Source organism: Rhinichthys klamathensis, unplaced genomic scaffold (genome assembly GCF_029890125.1).
Source record: "Rhinichthys klamathensis goyatoka isolate OS25496 unplaced genomic scaffold, OSU_Roscu_1.1 h1tg000040l_1, whole genome shotgun sequence".
Classification (NCBI taxonomy): Eukaryota; Metazoa; Chordata; class Actinopteri; order Cypriniformes; family Leuciscidae; genus Rhinichthys; species Rhinichthys klamathensis.
In genome coordinates this window covers 2,924,551-2,942,692 of record NW_026606587.1, presented here as the reverse complement: position 1 = coordinate 2,942,692, position 18,142 = coordinate 2,924,551, and the positions used below count along the sequence as shown (strand labels likewise).

The 18,142-nt window shown below is 37.7% G+C and overlaps 1 protein-coding gene across 1 annotated transcript in view; it reads right to left on the bottom strand.

Moving 5' to 3' along the window:
• glt1d1 (glycosyltransferase 1 domain containing 1) overlaps positions 1 to 11,845 on the bottom strand; it is a 47,842-nt gene extending 35,997 nt beyond the window's left edge. Inside the window, exons 1-6 of the mRNA XM_056246619.1 lie at positions 11,636 to 11,845; positions 10,946 to 11,097; positions 10,035 to 10,140; positions 3,815 to 3,866; positions 1,999 to 2,035; positions 1,820 to 1,876 (exon numbers count right to left, since the gene is read on the bottom strand). Coding sequence (XP_056102594.1) covers positions 1,820 to 1,876; positions 1,999 to 2,035; positions 3,815 to 3,866; positions 10,035 to 10,140; positions 10,946 to 11,097; positions 11,636 to 11,703 — 472 coding nt within the window. The 5' untranslated portion in view covers positions 11,704 to 11,845. The remainder of the gene's footprint in view (positions 1 to 1,819; positions 1,877 to 1,998; positions 2,036 to 3,814; positions 3,867 to 10,034; positions 10,141 to 10,945; positions 11,098 to 11,635) is intronic.
• Between the last annotated feature and the right edge of the window lie 6,297 nt (positions 11,846 to 18,142).

Genomic DNA, 18,142 nt, shown 5'->3' with positions numbered 1-18,142 from the left:
TCGAAGTCGAATCAATAAAAAAATCCACATACTACATATTTTAAAATATTACATAATTCATTGATGCCTATTTGTCATGTATAATACACCGACCAATCGTCATCTGGCACAACAAGTTCAAATTTCATTGGACAATGTGAAGTGGAGCGGTAATTTTCCAGTCATTCATAAATTGTTTGAAAATTACAGACAAATTTACATTTATGAAGGATCTGAATCTGCGTCGTTGAATCAATGGATGTTAATTGACTACAAAGCACTCAATGAATGAGTGTAGGGTGACTGACAACAACATGCGAAATGGTGACATGAAAGGACTTTATTATATTAACATTTTTGATAATTATTCAGGAATATATATATATATATATAGTACAGTACAGTACCAGTCAAATTTGGACACATTACTATTTTTTATGTTTTTTAAAGAAGTCTCTTATGCGCTTCAAGCCTGCATTTATTTAATTCAAAATACAGAAAACAATTATTATAATTTAAAACATTGGTTTTCTATTTTAATATACAGTAGGCCTACTTTAAAATATAATTTATTTCTGTGACGCTAAGCTGATTTTTCAGCATCATTACTCCAGTCTTCACTCTTCAGTGTCACATGATCCTTCAGAAATCATTCTAATATGATGATTTATTATCTGGAAACAGTTGTGCTGCTTAATGTTTTTTTGGAACCTGTGATACTTTTTTCAGGATTCATTGATGAATAAATAGTATTTAAATGATATAAATGAATTTCTATTTTAATTAAATGCTGTTCTTTTTAAGTCTTTACTATCACTTTTTATCAATGTTTTATCAATTTTATCAAATTTATCCTTGCTGAATAGTATTAAAGGTGAACTAAGTAACTTTTTTACTTTAACCGAACAGCTTTGGAGTCATTGTAATGTTTATATTACTGATTTCATGTTGAATGGCGGTCGTCTCGCACCCCCCTGGTGCCTGTGAGCCGCAAAACCACCCTTGCAACTTTGGGCCGGCGAGCAATCAAATTCTGATAAAATGAGCATCAAACAGAAATAACCCGGCGCCGTATACATGTGGTGTTGGGCGCGCGCAGCTCTTAAAGGGGCCATACCTTATTTCCACTCGTTACAGCATCCATCCTACTGAACAGGTACCGGTGTACAGGGGGAGGGGATACGGCTGTGAGTGTGAGCCATCTCTGCGTGAGTGCTATTCACGACAGTACAAGTACTCCACAGCGACTCTAGGGGTCGCTGTTTGTCAAAAACGGAATTCCGACTTAGTGCTGCTTTAATTTCTTTTAAAAAAAGAAAGAAAAAAAATGACTGACACCAAAATTTTGAACGGTAGTGGATATTGATACAAAATATTTCTATTTTAAATAAATGCTGTTCTTTTTTAAGGTTTCTGAGTTTAAAAAGTTACAAAAAGTATCAAAGGTTATAATTATATTAAAATAGAAAACCATTATTTTAAATTGTAGCAATATTTCTCAATATTACTGTTTTTTTTCTGTATTTTTTATCAATAAATGCAGCCTTGATGAGCATAAGATACTTCTTTCAAAAACATTAAAAATAATAATGTTTCCAAACTATTGACCAGTTCTTTTATGTATATATATGTGTGTGTGTGTGTGTGTGTGTGTGTGTGTGTGTGTGTGTGTGTGTGTGTGTGTGTGTGTGTGTGTGTGTGTGTGTGTGTGTGTGTGTGTGTGTGTAAAAAAAAAAAAAGGCCATATAATGTATACATGCCCTTTTTTTTACATTTGAGCCCCTGCCCTTGAGGAACTGTAGGCTATTAAGTGGAGAGGAGAATTGTGAAGGTGTTGCACCTGTGCTGTGTAAGAAGTCGCTCCAACAGAAATGTAATGCCATTTTGGTTTCGATCCCTGGAAACATATGCAGACGTTTTAAAAATACATTTCAAAAATAGGCATTAAACATTTTTTTATTTTGGCCCACAACTTCTATGTAATGCCATAAGAAAACATTCAGTATTAATAAACTCTACCTTGAGGCTGCACACAGATCTTCTTGTTCTCACATTCCTGGAAAAAAATGGTGAAGAAAATAAGTTAGCCCCCTACTGGACATTACTATTACTGTAACCTTTTGACAAGTTTATTTCTGACTTCTCCACTGGTTTATAATTATTGACAAAAAATAATAATTCTCTATAAAATCTCTATCAAGTATAAATAATTAGTAAAAAAAAAAAAACATATATAAATATTACTAATTACTAAAATTTATACTAATTTTACTTTAGTAAGATATTACTAATTTTGCATTTTTTTTTCTTCACAATTTTAAGATTTCCTGATATTATAAGGTTTGGTGACCCTGGATGCCCTGTAGATGAAAATAAAAGTACATTTCAACCATTACAATTTCTTTTTTTTATGATAATAGAGTTATCCATGTTCAAAGTTCATGCCCAAATCATGTCCTTGGCTAATGTAATAGCAGAAAATATCTGCTGGAAAAATCTCTGTGCAGTGTGGCGAATCCCTGATTTGCCTAAATCAATACCAGTGGAGGGGGGAAAAAACAATACAGCAGCAGGAAGGTAATAAAAGAATAATATGTAAATGGCTGGTTGAGATAAAGTGGATAATTTCTCACAGACGGAGGGGAAATTGGCTGGATGTTATCAGTCCTGGGAGAGGGAGAACCCCTGGTGTGTGTGACAGAGACATCCTGTTTGCCTTGACTTCAAAATGTGTGTCTGGGGTTTCATTTGAGGATAAAACATGATGGAAATAGTGATTTTAATGCTGTGCTATTAAAGGATGCAAGGCAGGATATTGCATTTGTAGCCGTTAAATCCTCCCGCTGTATTTATAGCATCAGTTAGCGCAGTAGTTGTCTCTCTATTTTTTCCCTCCTCTAGAAGCCCATTAGAAATGAACACTAGCATATTTATTTCCACATTATCTCAATATTCTTTCAATGGGCAAACTTAATTAGGATTTTTTTGAGGATTAATTTAACATTTTCAAATACAAACTACTGTTCAAACGTTTGGGGTCAGTAAGTGTTTTCAAGTTTATGCTCACCAAGCCTGCATTTATTTGATAAAAAATACAGCAATACCAGTAATATTGTGAAATATTATTACAATTTAAAACAACACTTTTCTATTTTAATACATTTTAAAATGTAATTTTAATTCCTTTTATTAATTTAATTTTGTAATTCCTGTGATAAAAGCTGAATTTTCAGCATCATTACTCCAGTCTTTAGTGTCACATGATCCTTCAGAAACCATTCTAATATGCTGATTTGCTGCTCAAGAATAATTTATTATCAATGATGAAAACAAGTGATTGCTTAATATTTTTATGGAAATTAACATTTTTTCAATTTATTTGATGAACAAAAAGTTCAAAAGAACAGCATTAATTTGAAATATATATTTTTTGTTACATTATAAATGTCTTTACCGCCCCAAAAAAAGCATGTCTTAAACCAGATGCTAATTTGCACTGCTCTTGGTAGATTGCGTTGGTTATTATGGAAATGATCCGGCTGCGTCTGTGTTCTTTCATTTTCGTGTTGTCAGTAGATTTTTTTGGAATTGCGCTCTCGTGCTAATTTGCCCTGTTTAGTAAATCCGGCCCCAGGACATGCCATATTGTGCATTATCAATTATGATTTCACATTAACTTTAAGCAAGTGTTCAAGCGTTATTCACTGCACTCAGCGCTGCAGTTCATTTAGATTAAGTGAAAGGAAAGGGTTCCTGACACTTGCAAAGAGTTGGTTTTGGCATGTTAACAACAGCAGTCTTATGAACCTGGAGCTGTAAACTCAACATTTCTTACCAGGAGCACCTGAGCCTGTTCTTTCAATGCATCGGTGAACGCCACAGCAAACCTGCATGTGAGAGAGAGATGAAGCAAGTGAGCTGACATGTTTAACGTGTAAAGAAACATGAAAAGTCTGCACAGGGTTGTGTGACGGCGAGGTACACGCCAGCGACTGTGTTCAACCGCTTTCATTTCGCCGCAATTCCACACTTTCCCAGACATCAAAGCTGTCAGCGCTCGCCCAAAATCTGTAAATCAAATCAGTCAAGCCACGCAAATAAAAGTACAGCAAAAGTATATCCGCTTAAAGTCAGGATGATGAAGAGGAGGAAGATTTTTTGTAATTGAAAACTTTTTTATCATAACTATTAACTATTAATAATACTGCTAGCATAAAAAATATGAAAAGATAAAAGATCTTCATTTCAGAAAATACGTTTTATTTTAAAAGTGACCTAGAAAGTGACAGTGTTACATTTTTGTTTTACATCTCTCAAAACTCTTTTGTTTATTTCCCATTTAAAATTAAATTTTATATCCCAGATTTTCAATGTAGTCTTGGACTTTTGAAGCTCCCTGTATTTTTTTTTAAGAAGAAAAAAAGTCAAAGTTTGGACTGTGCCTCTGTCGTGCTGTCAAGCCTCATCCTAAAGCTTGTTTATTCAAACTCAAAACAAACGCAAACACACGCACATACATAAGACATAAGGCCCTCTTTTGATACTTGTGGGTGGAATAAAGAAAAAGCAGACAGTGTTGTTATTTTTCCAAATGACTCCAACTAAACCCCATGGGTTTCCCTATATCTCCTCTTCATCATCTCTTGTCCCTCATCTCTCTCTTTCAGGAGATGTGAAGGTTAGGCAGTAACGGCGGCAGCAGGGGGTCTTCTCTTAGAGATGTGTTTGAAGTGAAAAGGCTCTTATTCTCCCTAGTGACAATTATTCCCTTAAGACTGTCAAAAGGGTGTGAATCTCTCTGTACTAATCAAAAAGACCACAAGAATCTTTAACACCTGGCTAATGAATTGAAACCATAGCTGGCAGGCTTTGGGTACAGATGTATTATTAATTAAAAAAATAAAAATAAAAAAAGAGGAGGAGAAGAAATGCCACATAATGATACCTGGTCCTATCAACCTTTTTGGCCAAAGGCGCAATGGAGGATAAAAAGAGAGAGACTATATACTGCCATTCAAAAGTTCAATGTCATAGGTTTAAAAAAAATAATAAAATAAAAATTACAACGCAGTCCTGAAGCGTCAACTAGTCTCTCCCCTGTGCAGACCTCTTTCCCTTCCCTTTACCTCTGTACAGATAAAACGTTGCAAAATGATTACAGTTCACATGGATACGCAGAAGCGACAAAAAAAATCTGTATTTTGAATTTTTAAGGCCAGACAAGTAATTTGGTGAGGTCAATTTGTATAGAAAGACTACAGGCCTGCGCACATAGAATCATAGCACACATTCAAACCCGCATACCTATAGACTAGATGCGTAGTACGCATGTGCACGCCGTCTGTGTTTTCACGGATTCGCGTTTTTGAAGTTTGCTAACGCTTATAATAAGCGCTTATAATGATGACGCTTTTCAAAAAATTTCAACACTTGGAACCTATTTCAAGGTTTGCGTTCTCGAGCCACCAGGCACTGTTGTTGTGCAAATGAACAGGCCAGAGCGCATTAAGGGTTTTCTATTAGAAAGGTGTCGTGTAAGCGTTAATAAGTAATGATCTTTGCAACGGAAGTGAATCAATCAAAACTAACTTTAGCTGGACAATAACTTTATTCTAGAGCTGCTGTAAAGCCAAAACAATTTGGCTTTCAATCTGTGACTTTAATTTCCTATTATTACTGTAAAGCTGCTTTGAAACAATCTATATTGTTAAAAGCGTTATATTAATGAAGGTGACTTGACTTGACTTAAAGACAATAAACTGTATAATGTTACATAAGATTTCCATTTCAAATATAAATGCTGTTCTTTCAAACTTTCTATTTATCAACGAATCCTGGGTGGGAAAAAATATTATGTTTTAAAAAAAACATGAAGCAGTACCACTTTTTTTACATAGATAATAATAAGAAATGTTTCTGAGCACCAAATAAACATATTAGAATGATTTCTGAAGGATCATGTGACACTGAAGACTAGGGGTGTAACAATATATCGTGCCACAATATATCGCAATACAAAAATGCAACAATACGTATCGTGGATAGTGACAATATGTATTGTGGATAGTTCCCCAAAATGTGTGAGAAAAAAATGAAATTTTTTCAGAGTTTTAGTGTCAGTACTACATTAAACTACTATACATAATGTTGATTATAATGTATAATAATGCAATGGGGGAATATGTGTGGGTCCTGATAATGCCAAATATCTTATGTTACCAGTAAAAAGTGGCCAACATTATTTTAAATATATCTAGTCAGTGACAGAGTGCAAGTATATTCGTCTAAAATAATTCTGTATTTTCAGCTTCAGATGAATATTGTTATTCTGGTGTCACCATTGTCCTTGGGTTACAAGCACCAAGTCCAAACCTATTCATTTAAACCCACAATTTAATATCAAAGTTAACATTTTAATCAACAGTAAATTTTTTGTTAACCTTTTATCATATGTCTTGGAGTATCGCAATAATATCGTATCGTGAGTTCAGTATCGTGATATGTATCGAATCATGACATGAGGGTATCGTTACACCCCTACTGAAGACAGGAGTATTGATGCTGAATTTTCAAATGATCAAATTCACCCTTGATGAGCATAAGAAACTTATTTCAAAAATATATATTGTTTAAATCTTACAGACCCCAAACTTTTGAACAGCAGTGTACTTTTTGACAAAAATAATTGTTTGAGACTAAATACTAATTTGCAACAGGTACTAATTTATGGCAGGTACATTTTCTTAAAAGGTGCTGTAAGTAACTTTTATACTCTACTAAAGCATAAAAATACCATAATATGTTTGCAGATATTTAGGAAAAATGCTAAGTTAACATACTTGTTTCTCTGAAAAACACTTCTACAGCCAGATATTTTACTTATTATTTTACACGTTCCATGTTGTCAGTAGTCAGTCAGTTTTTGTTTTGGTCTGTGATCTCGCCCACTGCCAGTTCACCCAATAGTATTTCGACACCTCAGGATGCCACTTGGAAGGAAACACAGCGTATCACAACCTTGGAAACGAGCAAACAAACTGGATGGCAGATTCCACACAACCTAAAAAGTCTCGATATCCATCTAAAAATCTAATCTAAAAAATATATTTGAGAGCCTATTGAAACGTGGATAAATCAACTCATTGATTTACAGTCTGTAACTCTCCTCGGCTTTCATTGTCAACTGCGCTCGTTCCTGTTGCGTGTTCTCAAACTGGCAACCCGCGTGAGCGTCGAGACTGAGGAGGAGGTGACAGGGGAAACAACGATCTCTGATATTTTGAATTTGGACTGCAGTACCTATTTCGACCACTAGCTGTCATTCTTACAGGCAGCACCTTTAAGTCACCGGCCATTGGCAGGTGTGGTAAAAAAGTTAGTTTTAGGCCCATATACACTGAAAAAAATTATAAACGCAACACTTTTGTTTTTGCCCCCATTTTTCAGATCTTTTTCTATGTACACAAAAGGCCTATTTCTCTCAAATATTGTTCACAAATCGGTCTAAATCGGTGTTAGTGAGCACTTCTCCTTTGCCGAGATAATCCATCCACCTCACAGGTGTGGCAAATCAAGATGCTGATTAGACAGCATGATTATTGCACAGGTGTGCCTTAAGCTGGCCACAATAAAAGGCTACTCTAAAATGTGCAGTTTTTTCACAGACACAGCACAATGCCACAGATGTCGTTCTGAGGGAGCGTAAAATTGGTAAGCTGACTGCAGGAATGTCCACCAGAGCTGTTGCCCGTGAATTGAATGTTAATTTCTCTACCATAAACCGTCTCCAAAGGCGTTTCAGAGAATTTGGCAGTACATCCAACCGGCCTCACAGCCGCAGACCACGTGTAACCACACTGGCCCAGGACCTCCACATCCAGCATCTTGACCAGCCACCCGGACAGCTGCTGCAACAATCGGTTTGCATAACCAAAGAATTTCTGCACAAACTATCAGAAACCGTCTCAGGGAAGCTCATCTGCATGCTCGTCATCCTCATCGGGGTCTCGACCTGACTGCAGTTCGTCGTCGTAACCGACTTGAGTGGGTAAATGCTCACATTCGATGGCATCTGGCACTTTGAAGAGGTGTTCTCTTCAAGGATGAATCCCAGTTTTCACTGTACAGGGCAGATGGCAGACAGCGTGTATGGCGTTGTGTGGGTGAGAGGTTTGCTGATGTCAACGAGTGGCCCATGGTGGCGGTGGGGTTATGGTATGGGCAGGCGTATGTTATGGACAACAAACACAGGTGCCTTTTATTGATGGCATTTTGAATGCACAGAGATACCGTGACGAGATCCTGAGGCCCATTGTTGTGCCATTCATCCACGACCATCACCTCATGTTGCAGCATGATAATTAATTATGAAGATATTTTTGGTGCAAAACAACTGAACGCCTGTGACAGTGGAATTTGTAGTTGTAGAGAATAGCCACACATGTGTATCAGTAAATTTGAAGTCACAGAGAGAAATGTTTTAAGAGTTGCAAACTTGTAGACTTTTTTTTAATCTTCCACAAACACAATACAACAGTTACACCATCTCAAATTCTTCATTGCAGGAGCACAAATCCTATTCTACAAATCACAAATTAAGAAACTCGTACATACACAAGCGTCTGTAAGCTGCCAGTCGGATCACGGCCATTTGATAACAGTCGCCAAAACATCAATCATACATTAGAATAAAGGCATGACATTATAGTCATAATAAGAAAACAATTTATTTCCATGCAGCGAGAGTGTCAGGCAACGCGTTATTCTCGCACTATGAGGCATCAAATCTTAAATCATTTCTCTCTGTGACTTCAAATTTACTGATACAGATGTGTGGCTATTCTCTACAACTACAAATTTCACTGTCACAGGCGTTCAGTTGTTTTGCACCAAAAATATCTTCATAGATAATGCACGGCCCCAAGTTGCAAGGATCTGTACACAATTCCTGGAAGCTGAAAACATCCCAGTTCTTGCATGGCCAGCATACTCACCGGACATGTCACCCATTGAGCATGTTTGGGATGCTCTGGATCGGCATATACGAAAGCGTGTTCCAGTTCCTGCCAATATACAGCAACTTCGCACAGCCATTGAAGAGGAGTGGACCAACATTCCACAGGCCACAATCAACAACCTGATCAACTCTATGCGAAGGAGATGTGTTGCACTGCGTGAGGCAAATGGTGGTCAAACCAGATACTGACTGGTTTTCGGACCCCCAAATATTGCTGACTTGTGCGTCTCAAGCGCCCTCTTTACGTTTGTCCTAATGCCTGTTAGTTGTCTGTGGATTGGCCTATATTTGGCGTTGAAAATGGAAACGTCTTTAGACATGGAAAATCGATTTTACATTCGATTCGATAAGAAGTTACACCGCACTCACGATCATCAAGGTGCCAGACACACAAGACTAAATATCTCAAAAAAATAAACTGTCCGCCGCACACTTAAATCCTTTAAGCACATTTAATCCAAGCTTTCGGTCAAAAGACCATCCTCAGGGCATCCGACATTCGATTCAATGAACACTTATGTCACAGAAATCAAACAGGATTTTTTCACAAAAGTGACAGCCGTATTAAAGACTAATCTCAGATGCAGAGATTAACAATACACTACAACTCTTATATAATCCTCTTTTTATACAGTTTACCTACAATTACAAATCATAAATCTGCTTACAAACCTGTACGACCTTCTTTAAGTTGTTGATAAAAAATGTTTTTTGAAGAATGTACTGGAGATTTCAAGTCTTAAAAAAAATATGCAAAAGCACAATTAAAGTATCATACTATAATTGGGCCATATGACTAGTGCATTATAGTCTCCTGAAGCCATATGAATTCTTATGTGAGAAACAAACAGATATCGTTTTTTTTTAATTCCATGGAAAATAACAGCCAGAACATTCTTTAAAATCTCTTCTTTGAGTTCCACAGTCGTACAGGTTTAGAATGGGTCATAAATGAGGACAGAATTCCATTAACTATAGCTGACTAGAGCAGGGAAGCAGGATAAGCGGCAGCTTTCATAAGAGACTGGGTAAATTTGACCTGGCCTTGCGCAAAACTTCCTCCATCACAGCTCGTTTGTGCTCATCCTTTACGTCCTCGTTGACATCCGTCCCTCCGAAGACCACTCCAAACGGCACTCCAGCATCTGCAGAGAAATGGAAATTCACAACAAAGACGTAAATCCCTTATTTTACTTATTCACCTCCTCTGAAGTTCAACTTTTAAATCCTTAGAGTGAGCAAAGTCCTTGAGGCATGAAAGTAGAGGGGAAAGTCGTCATCCACAGAGTGGACACTTTGGGCAAAGACTAAAAAAAAACTGGCCATATCTTAGAGAGGTGAGGGAGAAGTAGCCTTCAATCTGAACAAGGCATTCTGTAAGGATGCACAATAATATCAGTCAACATTTTACAGTTTTTTTAAATGAATCCCATACATTGATCATGGAAGCAGATAATATGAGTGCCATCATACTGCCCTTAAAAAAACACTGTGACTGTGATGATGGTATCAGACAGATGGTAATACCATGTTACACTTATAGCTGAAAACTAATGGCTGATATTAATTATATATATATATATATATATATATATATATATATATATATATAGTGGCAGAAATTGGCATGAGCAATGAAATATATAATATTAGTTAATCTCATAAAAAAATGTTTCCCTAAACAAAAAACTACTCTAAAACGTAATGTTTCATGTGTAAGTGGGAATTTCCAATGTTTATATCACTAGTAAAGTCATAAATTGTGTGATAGATGTGGATAGTAACACTAATGAGACAAGATAGATGTGTGTACAGTAGGCTAACGGGCAGCTTAGACTATATGGTACACAAACTCTGGATAAAATCAATTGCATCTATATGAGCTGTTCTCACTAATATAGAGAAACCAACATGTGTGTGTATATTTTAAGAGGCAGAGGGACTTGCCACCTAAAAGAAGCCTGCCTCCTTTGAAAAGATGAATGGCCAGCGCAGCCTCGACCCGCGGCTCTTGCGTCATCAGGGATGATACATCAGAGGCAGAACTAAACTCTCTTGTATCACACAGCACACAAATGTGTCCTGCAGCCACGATGTGATTCCTGCAACCCAAACACACACACACACACACACACACACACACTGAAACACTATATATATATATATATATATATATATATATATATATATATATATATATATATATATATATCACACTATATATCAGCATCTCATTCTCTGTAATTAAGTGGCTCTGAGCTGTTCTTGGTATCATGGTACAGTGATGGTTATGGTACTTTGATAGCCTATACACGGAATTTGCCTGGTATTTCAAATAATACCATGACATTACCATTGTACAGTACATTCACCCAAAAACATGTTACTTATTTGTACAACAGCGCCAACAGATTATAGCTTCACAATGGTGTAACGTTGTGTGCATTATGCAGTGCAATACGTGACATTGCGATGTATATCGCATTACAGGTTGAAAAATCGCGTCACTTGAAAAATGATCGCCTTACAGGATTAAATTAATAGCTAAGTTACTACTCGAATAAGCTGTGCTGTGAGAGGTGATGATCGATGGAGGATTGTTATACTTCCTGGTTTCGCTAACCAAACATGTTACTGTACCTTATTCTTTCGGCAGTGGTACAGTTTCCTGTTTTAGGACTTAAGCAGGCTAGGAAGAGCAGGCGCATTTCAGCGTGTGGCGATAAAATGCTGACGCTAATAAAAAAAACAAGAGCGCCTGCCAGCAGACGGACAATGGTTTACTCCAGAGCCTTTTGACCTGACTCTGCTAATCTCATGCTGTCACGTCAGAGACCATCCTACCTATCCGACGTGCCACGCGCGTGGAGTTTATTATTGTTTATTTTAGAACGGGTCCGTTTCAAATAAAGACCCCCCGGAAACACGGAACTATAGTGGGCGCAACGTTAAAAAATGAAACGTGGCACCAAATATATAAAAATATATTAATATGTAGGCTATAATAATTTCGAGTGTATTACATCTGGATTGTGGAACAAGCCTGCTAAATGTTATCGATACAATTATAGCCTAAAATTCTGTATGTCAATAGTGCCATGATAATATTATGTTATTTATTAAATTACATAATCACCTTCTGTGTGATTTTTTTTTGTAAAAACTTCCTTTCCCTGAAATATAGTATAAAATTGACAAATTATTTAGGAACATTGTATTATATAACTGATACAATTGAGAATATCAAATAATTATATGCATTTTTTTTTTATCTTTTATTGAAAGAAGTCTCATGCTCAAAAAGGCTGCATTTATTTGATCAAAAATACAGTAAAAACAGTAATTGTCACAGTCACGTCATGTTTAGTTTCATTGTCTTGTTCTGTTGTATTTTTGTCACTGTTTTTGCCTGTGTTCTAGTTAATTATTAATTATTAGTCATGGGATTAGTCACCCGTTCCCTGTTTCGTTAATGAAGCTTCTGTGTGTTTAACCCCTTAGTTTTCCTAAGTTCATCGTCTTCCTTTAACGTTTGGTAAATGTGTAGTGTTCTTGCTCTCTCTGTTTAATAAATATTCCAGCTAATGACATCACTCACGGCCACTGCAGACACAAAGCCCACCGCGGAGACAGATCCCGAGCCCACCGCAGACCGGGTCCTGGTGCTGATACCCGCCACGGACAAAGAGCCAGAGCCAATGCCCGCTACGGAACCAGAGCCTGCAGCCCCGTCGATCCTGGAATGGAAGCCCGTCATACAGTCTGACCAGGTATGTGAGCCGGTTGTAACTTCCGAACAAGTGGGAATTTTAGTGGAGCTAGAAGTAGAGGATCTGCCTCCGCTGATCCCAGGCAGTCCGAGCTACATCGCTCTTGATGTTGTGCCCACCCAGCCTCCCTCTCCCACTTCCTCTGCCAAAGTCAGTCCCTTTGGTCCCACCTCCGCTGGCTCCCCCCAGTCCCTCGTCTCCTTCCGCTGCAGATTTTCCGGTCACCAGCGCTGCCTTGCCGAGTGGATTCCCTGGCTTCAACTCTGGACGCCGAGCCCTTAACTCCACCTCGGCCCATCGACCAGTCAGCTCCTCCTTGGCTCCTCACCCCCCTCAGCTCCACTAAGGACTGTCGCCCTCGCAGCTCCACCAGGCTCACTCATCCTTCCGGACCCACCTTGGTCAGACATCACTCTGCCTGCGCAACAGACTTCCGGGACATCAGCTGCGGCTCCGACCAGTCCACCTCAGCTGCTTGTCACCGCAGTTCCGCCCTGGCCTCTTGAAGCTACAGTGTCGTCTGGTCTCACCATCTCCTCGGCTACACCTGGGTCTCCAGATCTCCGGGCTCCACCGTTAGCTGTCGGACCGCTAACTCTGCCCTGGCTCCTCCCACCTCAGTTCTATCGTGGGGATCTTCAGTCTCGTCTGTTCTGTGGTGGACTTCTGGTCCTCCATAGGGGTCGTCAGTCCTGTGGTGGTCTTCTGCTCCACCATGGAGATCCTCTGCTCCTCCACTCTCCTGAACTCTATATGAACATTTATCATTTACTGCGCCAGGAGTCGCCTTCTGGAAAGGGGAGGTCTGTCACGTTTTGCCTTTGTTTTGGTTTCGTTTTCATATTGCACTTTCAGTTACTTGTTTCCTGTGTTCTTTTGTTACCGGCCCGCCAGTCATTAGTTGCCATGGTGTGTCCATGGGCCATGGACACTCATTTAACAATCACACATGTTAGTCTTTGAGTTATTCATTGATCATTGTGTATTTAAGTTCCTCATTTCCTTCTGTTTCTTTGTCTGGTATTGTTGTATGTTACACTCTGTTATTGTGCATTCTTTCCTGTGGATTGGAGATCTTGATCATCTTAGTCGGACCTAGAACGTTGCACACATGATCTTAAGAAATCATTCTAATATTTTAAATTCTCTCAATTAAAAAGAGAGAGAATATATATAGCCTATATATATATATATATATATATAGAGAGAGAGAGAGAGAGAGAGAGAGAGAGATTTTTTTGATTTTTCAATCATCTTTATTTATCAAAAAGATTCCTCACATAAAACAACATGTAAGTTATTACCAAATTTTTTTTTTTTTTTTTTTTTTTTTATAAAAAAAGTGCAAAATGCAGTTCATTATCAATGACAGAACACAACGCTCTTCTGTGACACCATATTCCTTCAAACACATTTAGGGAATCCATAGCTTTGTAAAAACGAAAATCAATTACAAGCCTTGATTTGATCATAGCTGCGAACACCCTTTCAACATTATAATCACTTTGTTTTTCAATTTTATCTCTTCTACTAATATAGATGGCCATTTTGGCTTTACCCAAAATAAAATTCAACAAATGACACTCGTACTTTCGCTTTTGAACATATTTAAAGCCCAAAATAAAAGTCTGCACAGAAAACTTCTCATTAAAACAATTAAAAAGATTCTGCAAACCATCAAATAAAGGCTTAAGCCTTGAACAATACAAAAATGTGTGAAAAACAGTCTCTCTCTGAAAACAAAAAGGACATTCTTTGCCAACATCTGGATTTAAAACAGAAATAAAAGCATTCACAGCAATAATGCCATGCAAAATCCTCCATTGTAGATCTCCATCTCTTTTAGCTAACGGTGGCTTGTACAGCGCTCTCCACTCTGGCCTGACACTGTCATTCATCTGAAACACAGCACGCCATGGCGTGTCAACTCTTCCATGTAGTCCCTTTTTGTTAAAAGATTTCACACAAGCTTTATACAACTTTTTCCCATTACTTTCATGCAAATCCATATCTGTCAATTTTTCAGATTCCAAAAACACTCCTGTACATTCACCTAACTTTGGTGAAAGAAGCAGATTTGGAAATGTGTCCCTCTCATCAGGGATAAACTCCCCTTTACAGTAACCTTGAAGCATTTTTGTTTCTTCCGTTGTAAAAGCAGATTGCAGTTTATGTAATACTTGTGCAACAATTCGCATGGACTTAACTCCCAACAAAACAGCTAAATCTTCAACTTTATCAAAACTTGAGCCGGCCACATTGATTAAACACCCAAGTGTTGTGATCTTAGATTTAATAAAATTTGCAGACATTGACCCACATGCCCCTAAAATGTCCAAACGTGACCCATAAATCAGAGGTTCTTTCAACAGCCAAAACAAGGAGGATGTAGACTCAATTCTTTTAACATGAAAAATGTCCCACACTTTAAAAAGATTCTTGTAGAACTCCGGCATTCTGGATGTGTTGATTTTCCCGGAATTTAACAAGAACAACGACTTGTCCAAACACAGTCCTTCAGCAGTCTTTAAAATCGTACTGGCCACCGGCCTCCAGCATAAGTCCTCTGGACCAGTGAGAAATCTCTGTACAAATTGTAGCCGAAAAGCTGCAGTCCTACTCTGCAAGTGTACAAGTCCTTGTCCTCCTTCTTCTTTTGGTAAATATAAAACATTATGAGGTATCCAATGCATTCTTTCCCAAAAAAAATCTACCAAAAGAGACTGAATTTTCCCAAGTATACATGCAGGTGGATCAACACAAGCCAGTCGATGCCATAAGGAAGAGGCCACCAAATTATTAATAATCAGAGTACGTCCTCTGTATGATAAACTTTTTACAATCCATTTCCATTTCATCAGACGACCTTTAATTTTTTCAATTATTCCCTCCCAGTTTTTTTGAACAATCGTTTCATCTCCTAAAAACACTCCTAAATATCTCAAGCCATCTTTTTTCCAACTTAACCCATTTGGGAGTGTTGGTCCCCCTCTTTCCCATTTTCCTATTAACACTGCTTCGCTTTTACCCCAATTAACTCTTGCTGAAGAAATGGTTCCAAAATCTCTCAATGTTTTTAATAATAAATCCACATCATTTTGTTTGTTAAGTATAATGACAACATCATCAGCGTATGCTGATAAGCATAAAGTGCTGTTACAGGCTTGTAAAGATACCCCTTCTAAAACCCTTCTCAATTTATTTAAAAGTGGTTCTATTGCCAACGTGTAGAGTATTCCTGACAGAGAACACCCCTGTCTTACCCCACGACACACTCTAAAAGGAGCGCATAAGCCACCGTTAACTTTCAGTAGACTCTCAATGTCATTGTACAGAATTTTAATATAACCTATAAAATCAGAACTAAAACCAAATGCTTGCAAAGTTTTCCACAGATAATCGTGTTCTACACGATCGAACGCTTTTTCCTGATCTAAGGAAATCAAACCCATATCTACACCCACTATTTTTGAAACATCAAATAAATCTCTTATTAAATGGATATTATCAAAAATTGATCTTCCAGGTACACAGTAGGACTGACCAGAGTGGATTACCTCCTCCAAAACTCTTCCTAGTCTAGTAGCTAAAACTTTTGAGAGCAATTTATAGTCATAACACAATAAAGATACAGGCCGCCAGTTCTTTATGTCTCTCACATCACCTTTTTTTGGCAGAAGAGTAAGGACCGCTCTTCTGCAGCTCAGCGGCAGAAGTCCTCCGACTAGACTGCCACTGAGAACCGCCAGCAGATCCTCCCCTACCACAGGCCAAAAGGCTTTATAGAACTCCACTGGGATTCCGTCTATCCCAGGAGCCTTGCCGTTCTCCATGCTCTGGAGCGCTTCGTGCAGTTCTCCCAGGCTTATAGCTCTCTTGAGCTCTGCATTGGACTCTTCAGAGACCTTTGGTAGCTCTTCATAAAAACACTGTTCAATAACCCGATCTTCCCTGTGTTCACAACTATAAAGCTTTTCATAAAAACTGTTTGCTCTTTTCCGAATTTCTCTAGGGTCTGATTCAAGAGAACCGGTCTCAGAAAATAAAGAATGTATAAAACGTTTCTGACCATTCTTTTTTTCTAGACTAAAGAAAAATTTGGACGGTACATCCATCTGGTCTATATCTTTAAAACGTGACCGAACAAGCGCCCCCTGTGCCTTCACTTTTTGTATGTCGGACAAAACAGATTTCTTTAAAAAAAGGGATTCGATGTGTGTTTGATCTCCACTTGACTCTGCCACTTCTTCGAATTTCAGAATTTCATCTTCTAAAACTTTTATGGATTTAATTATATCTTTCGTGACATTGTGAGTGTACTGTTGACATAGTTGTTTGATTTGTACTTTACCAAACTCCCACCATTTTTCTAAAGACTGAAAATCAGTTTTTTCCTTCTTAAAGTTTTCCCAAAAAAATATAAAAGTTTCTCTAAAATGTGCATCACTTAATAAATTTGTGTTAAAGTGCCAGTAAGCACTTCTCGGCTTGACAGAGTGTAAAGTTACTGTACATATAACAAGACTATGATCTGAAAACCCAACTGGGATTATGAAACAATTTTTAAAAGTACTAAGATGATGTTTAAAAACATAGAATCTATCTAGTCTTGCCAATGACAACCTATTATCACGGGCATGTGCCCATGTGTACTGCTTTAAATTCCCATTTAAACTCCTCCAGACGTCACATAAATCGTTTGTTTCGATCAACTGGATGAGTCGCTTACGAGAAAGCAAATGTGGCTCTACATGATTTCTATCCATGTTACTTTCTACACAGTTGAAGTCTCCACCTAAAAATAAATGCTCCTCGCTATTACATTTATCCAATGTTTCACAAAGAGTATGTAAAAACACCATTCTTTCTGCTGGTAGAGTTGGAGCATATGCACATATAAAAACAAAAATGTGGTTCTCAACCTGGGCTCGAATCTTTAGCAATCTACCGTTCACAACCTCTTCCGTCTCAATATTAGAGGGAGTAAAACTATTGGCAAATAAAATAGCCACACCACCACTAAGTGAGGATTTGTGACTAAAAAACGAAAGACCTTTAAATTCTTTCGCCCATTCATCAGCATTTGTTGTATCGCTATGTGTTTCTTGCAAAAATAAAACATCAAGTTGTTTCTGACTCATAGTATTATGTATTTGTATACGTTTTATGCATTCTCTTGCTCCATTTACATTTAAGGATGCAACGCGAAAGTCACCCATGTGAAAGTTATAAAAAAATAAACTTAGGCCATAGAGAAAAAAAAAGCCAAGAAGGGCCAAAAAATTAATCCAATTTACTGCCATTAATTACTCAATTGTTGTTGGAGTTTTGTCACAAATTTTTTCAACCTATAGACTTCTTTATTTGTGAAACATCC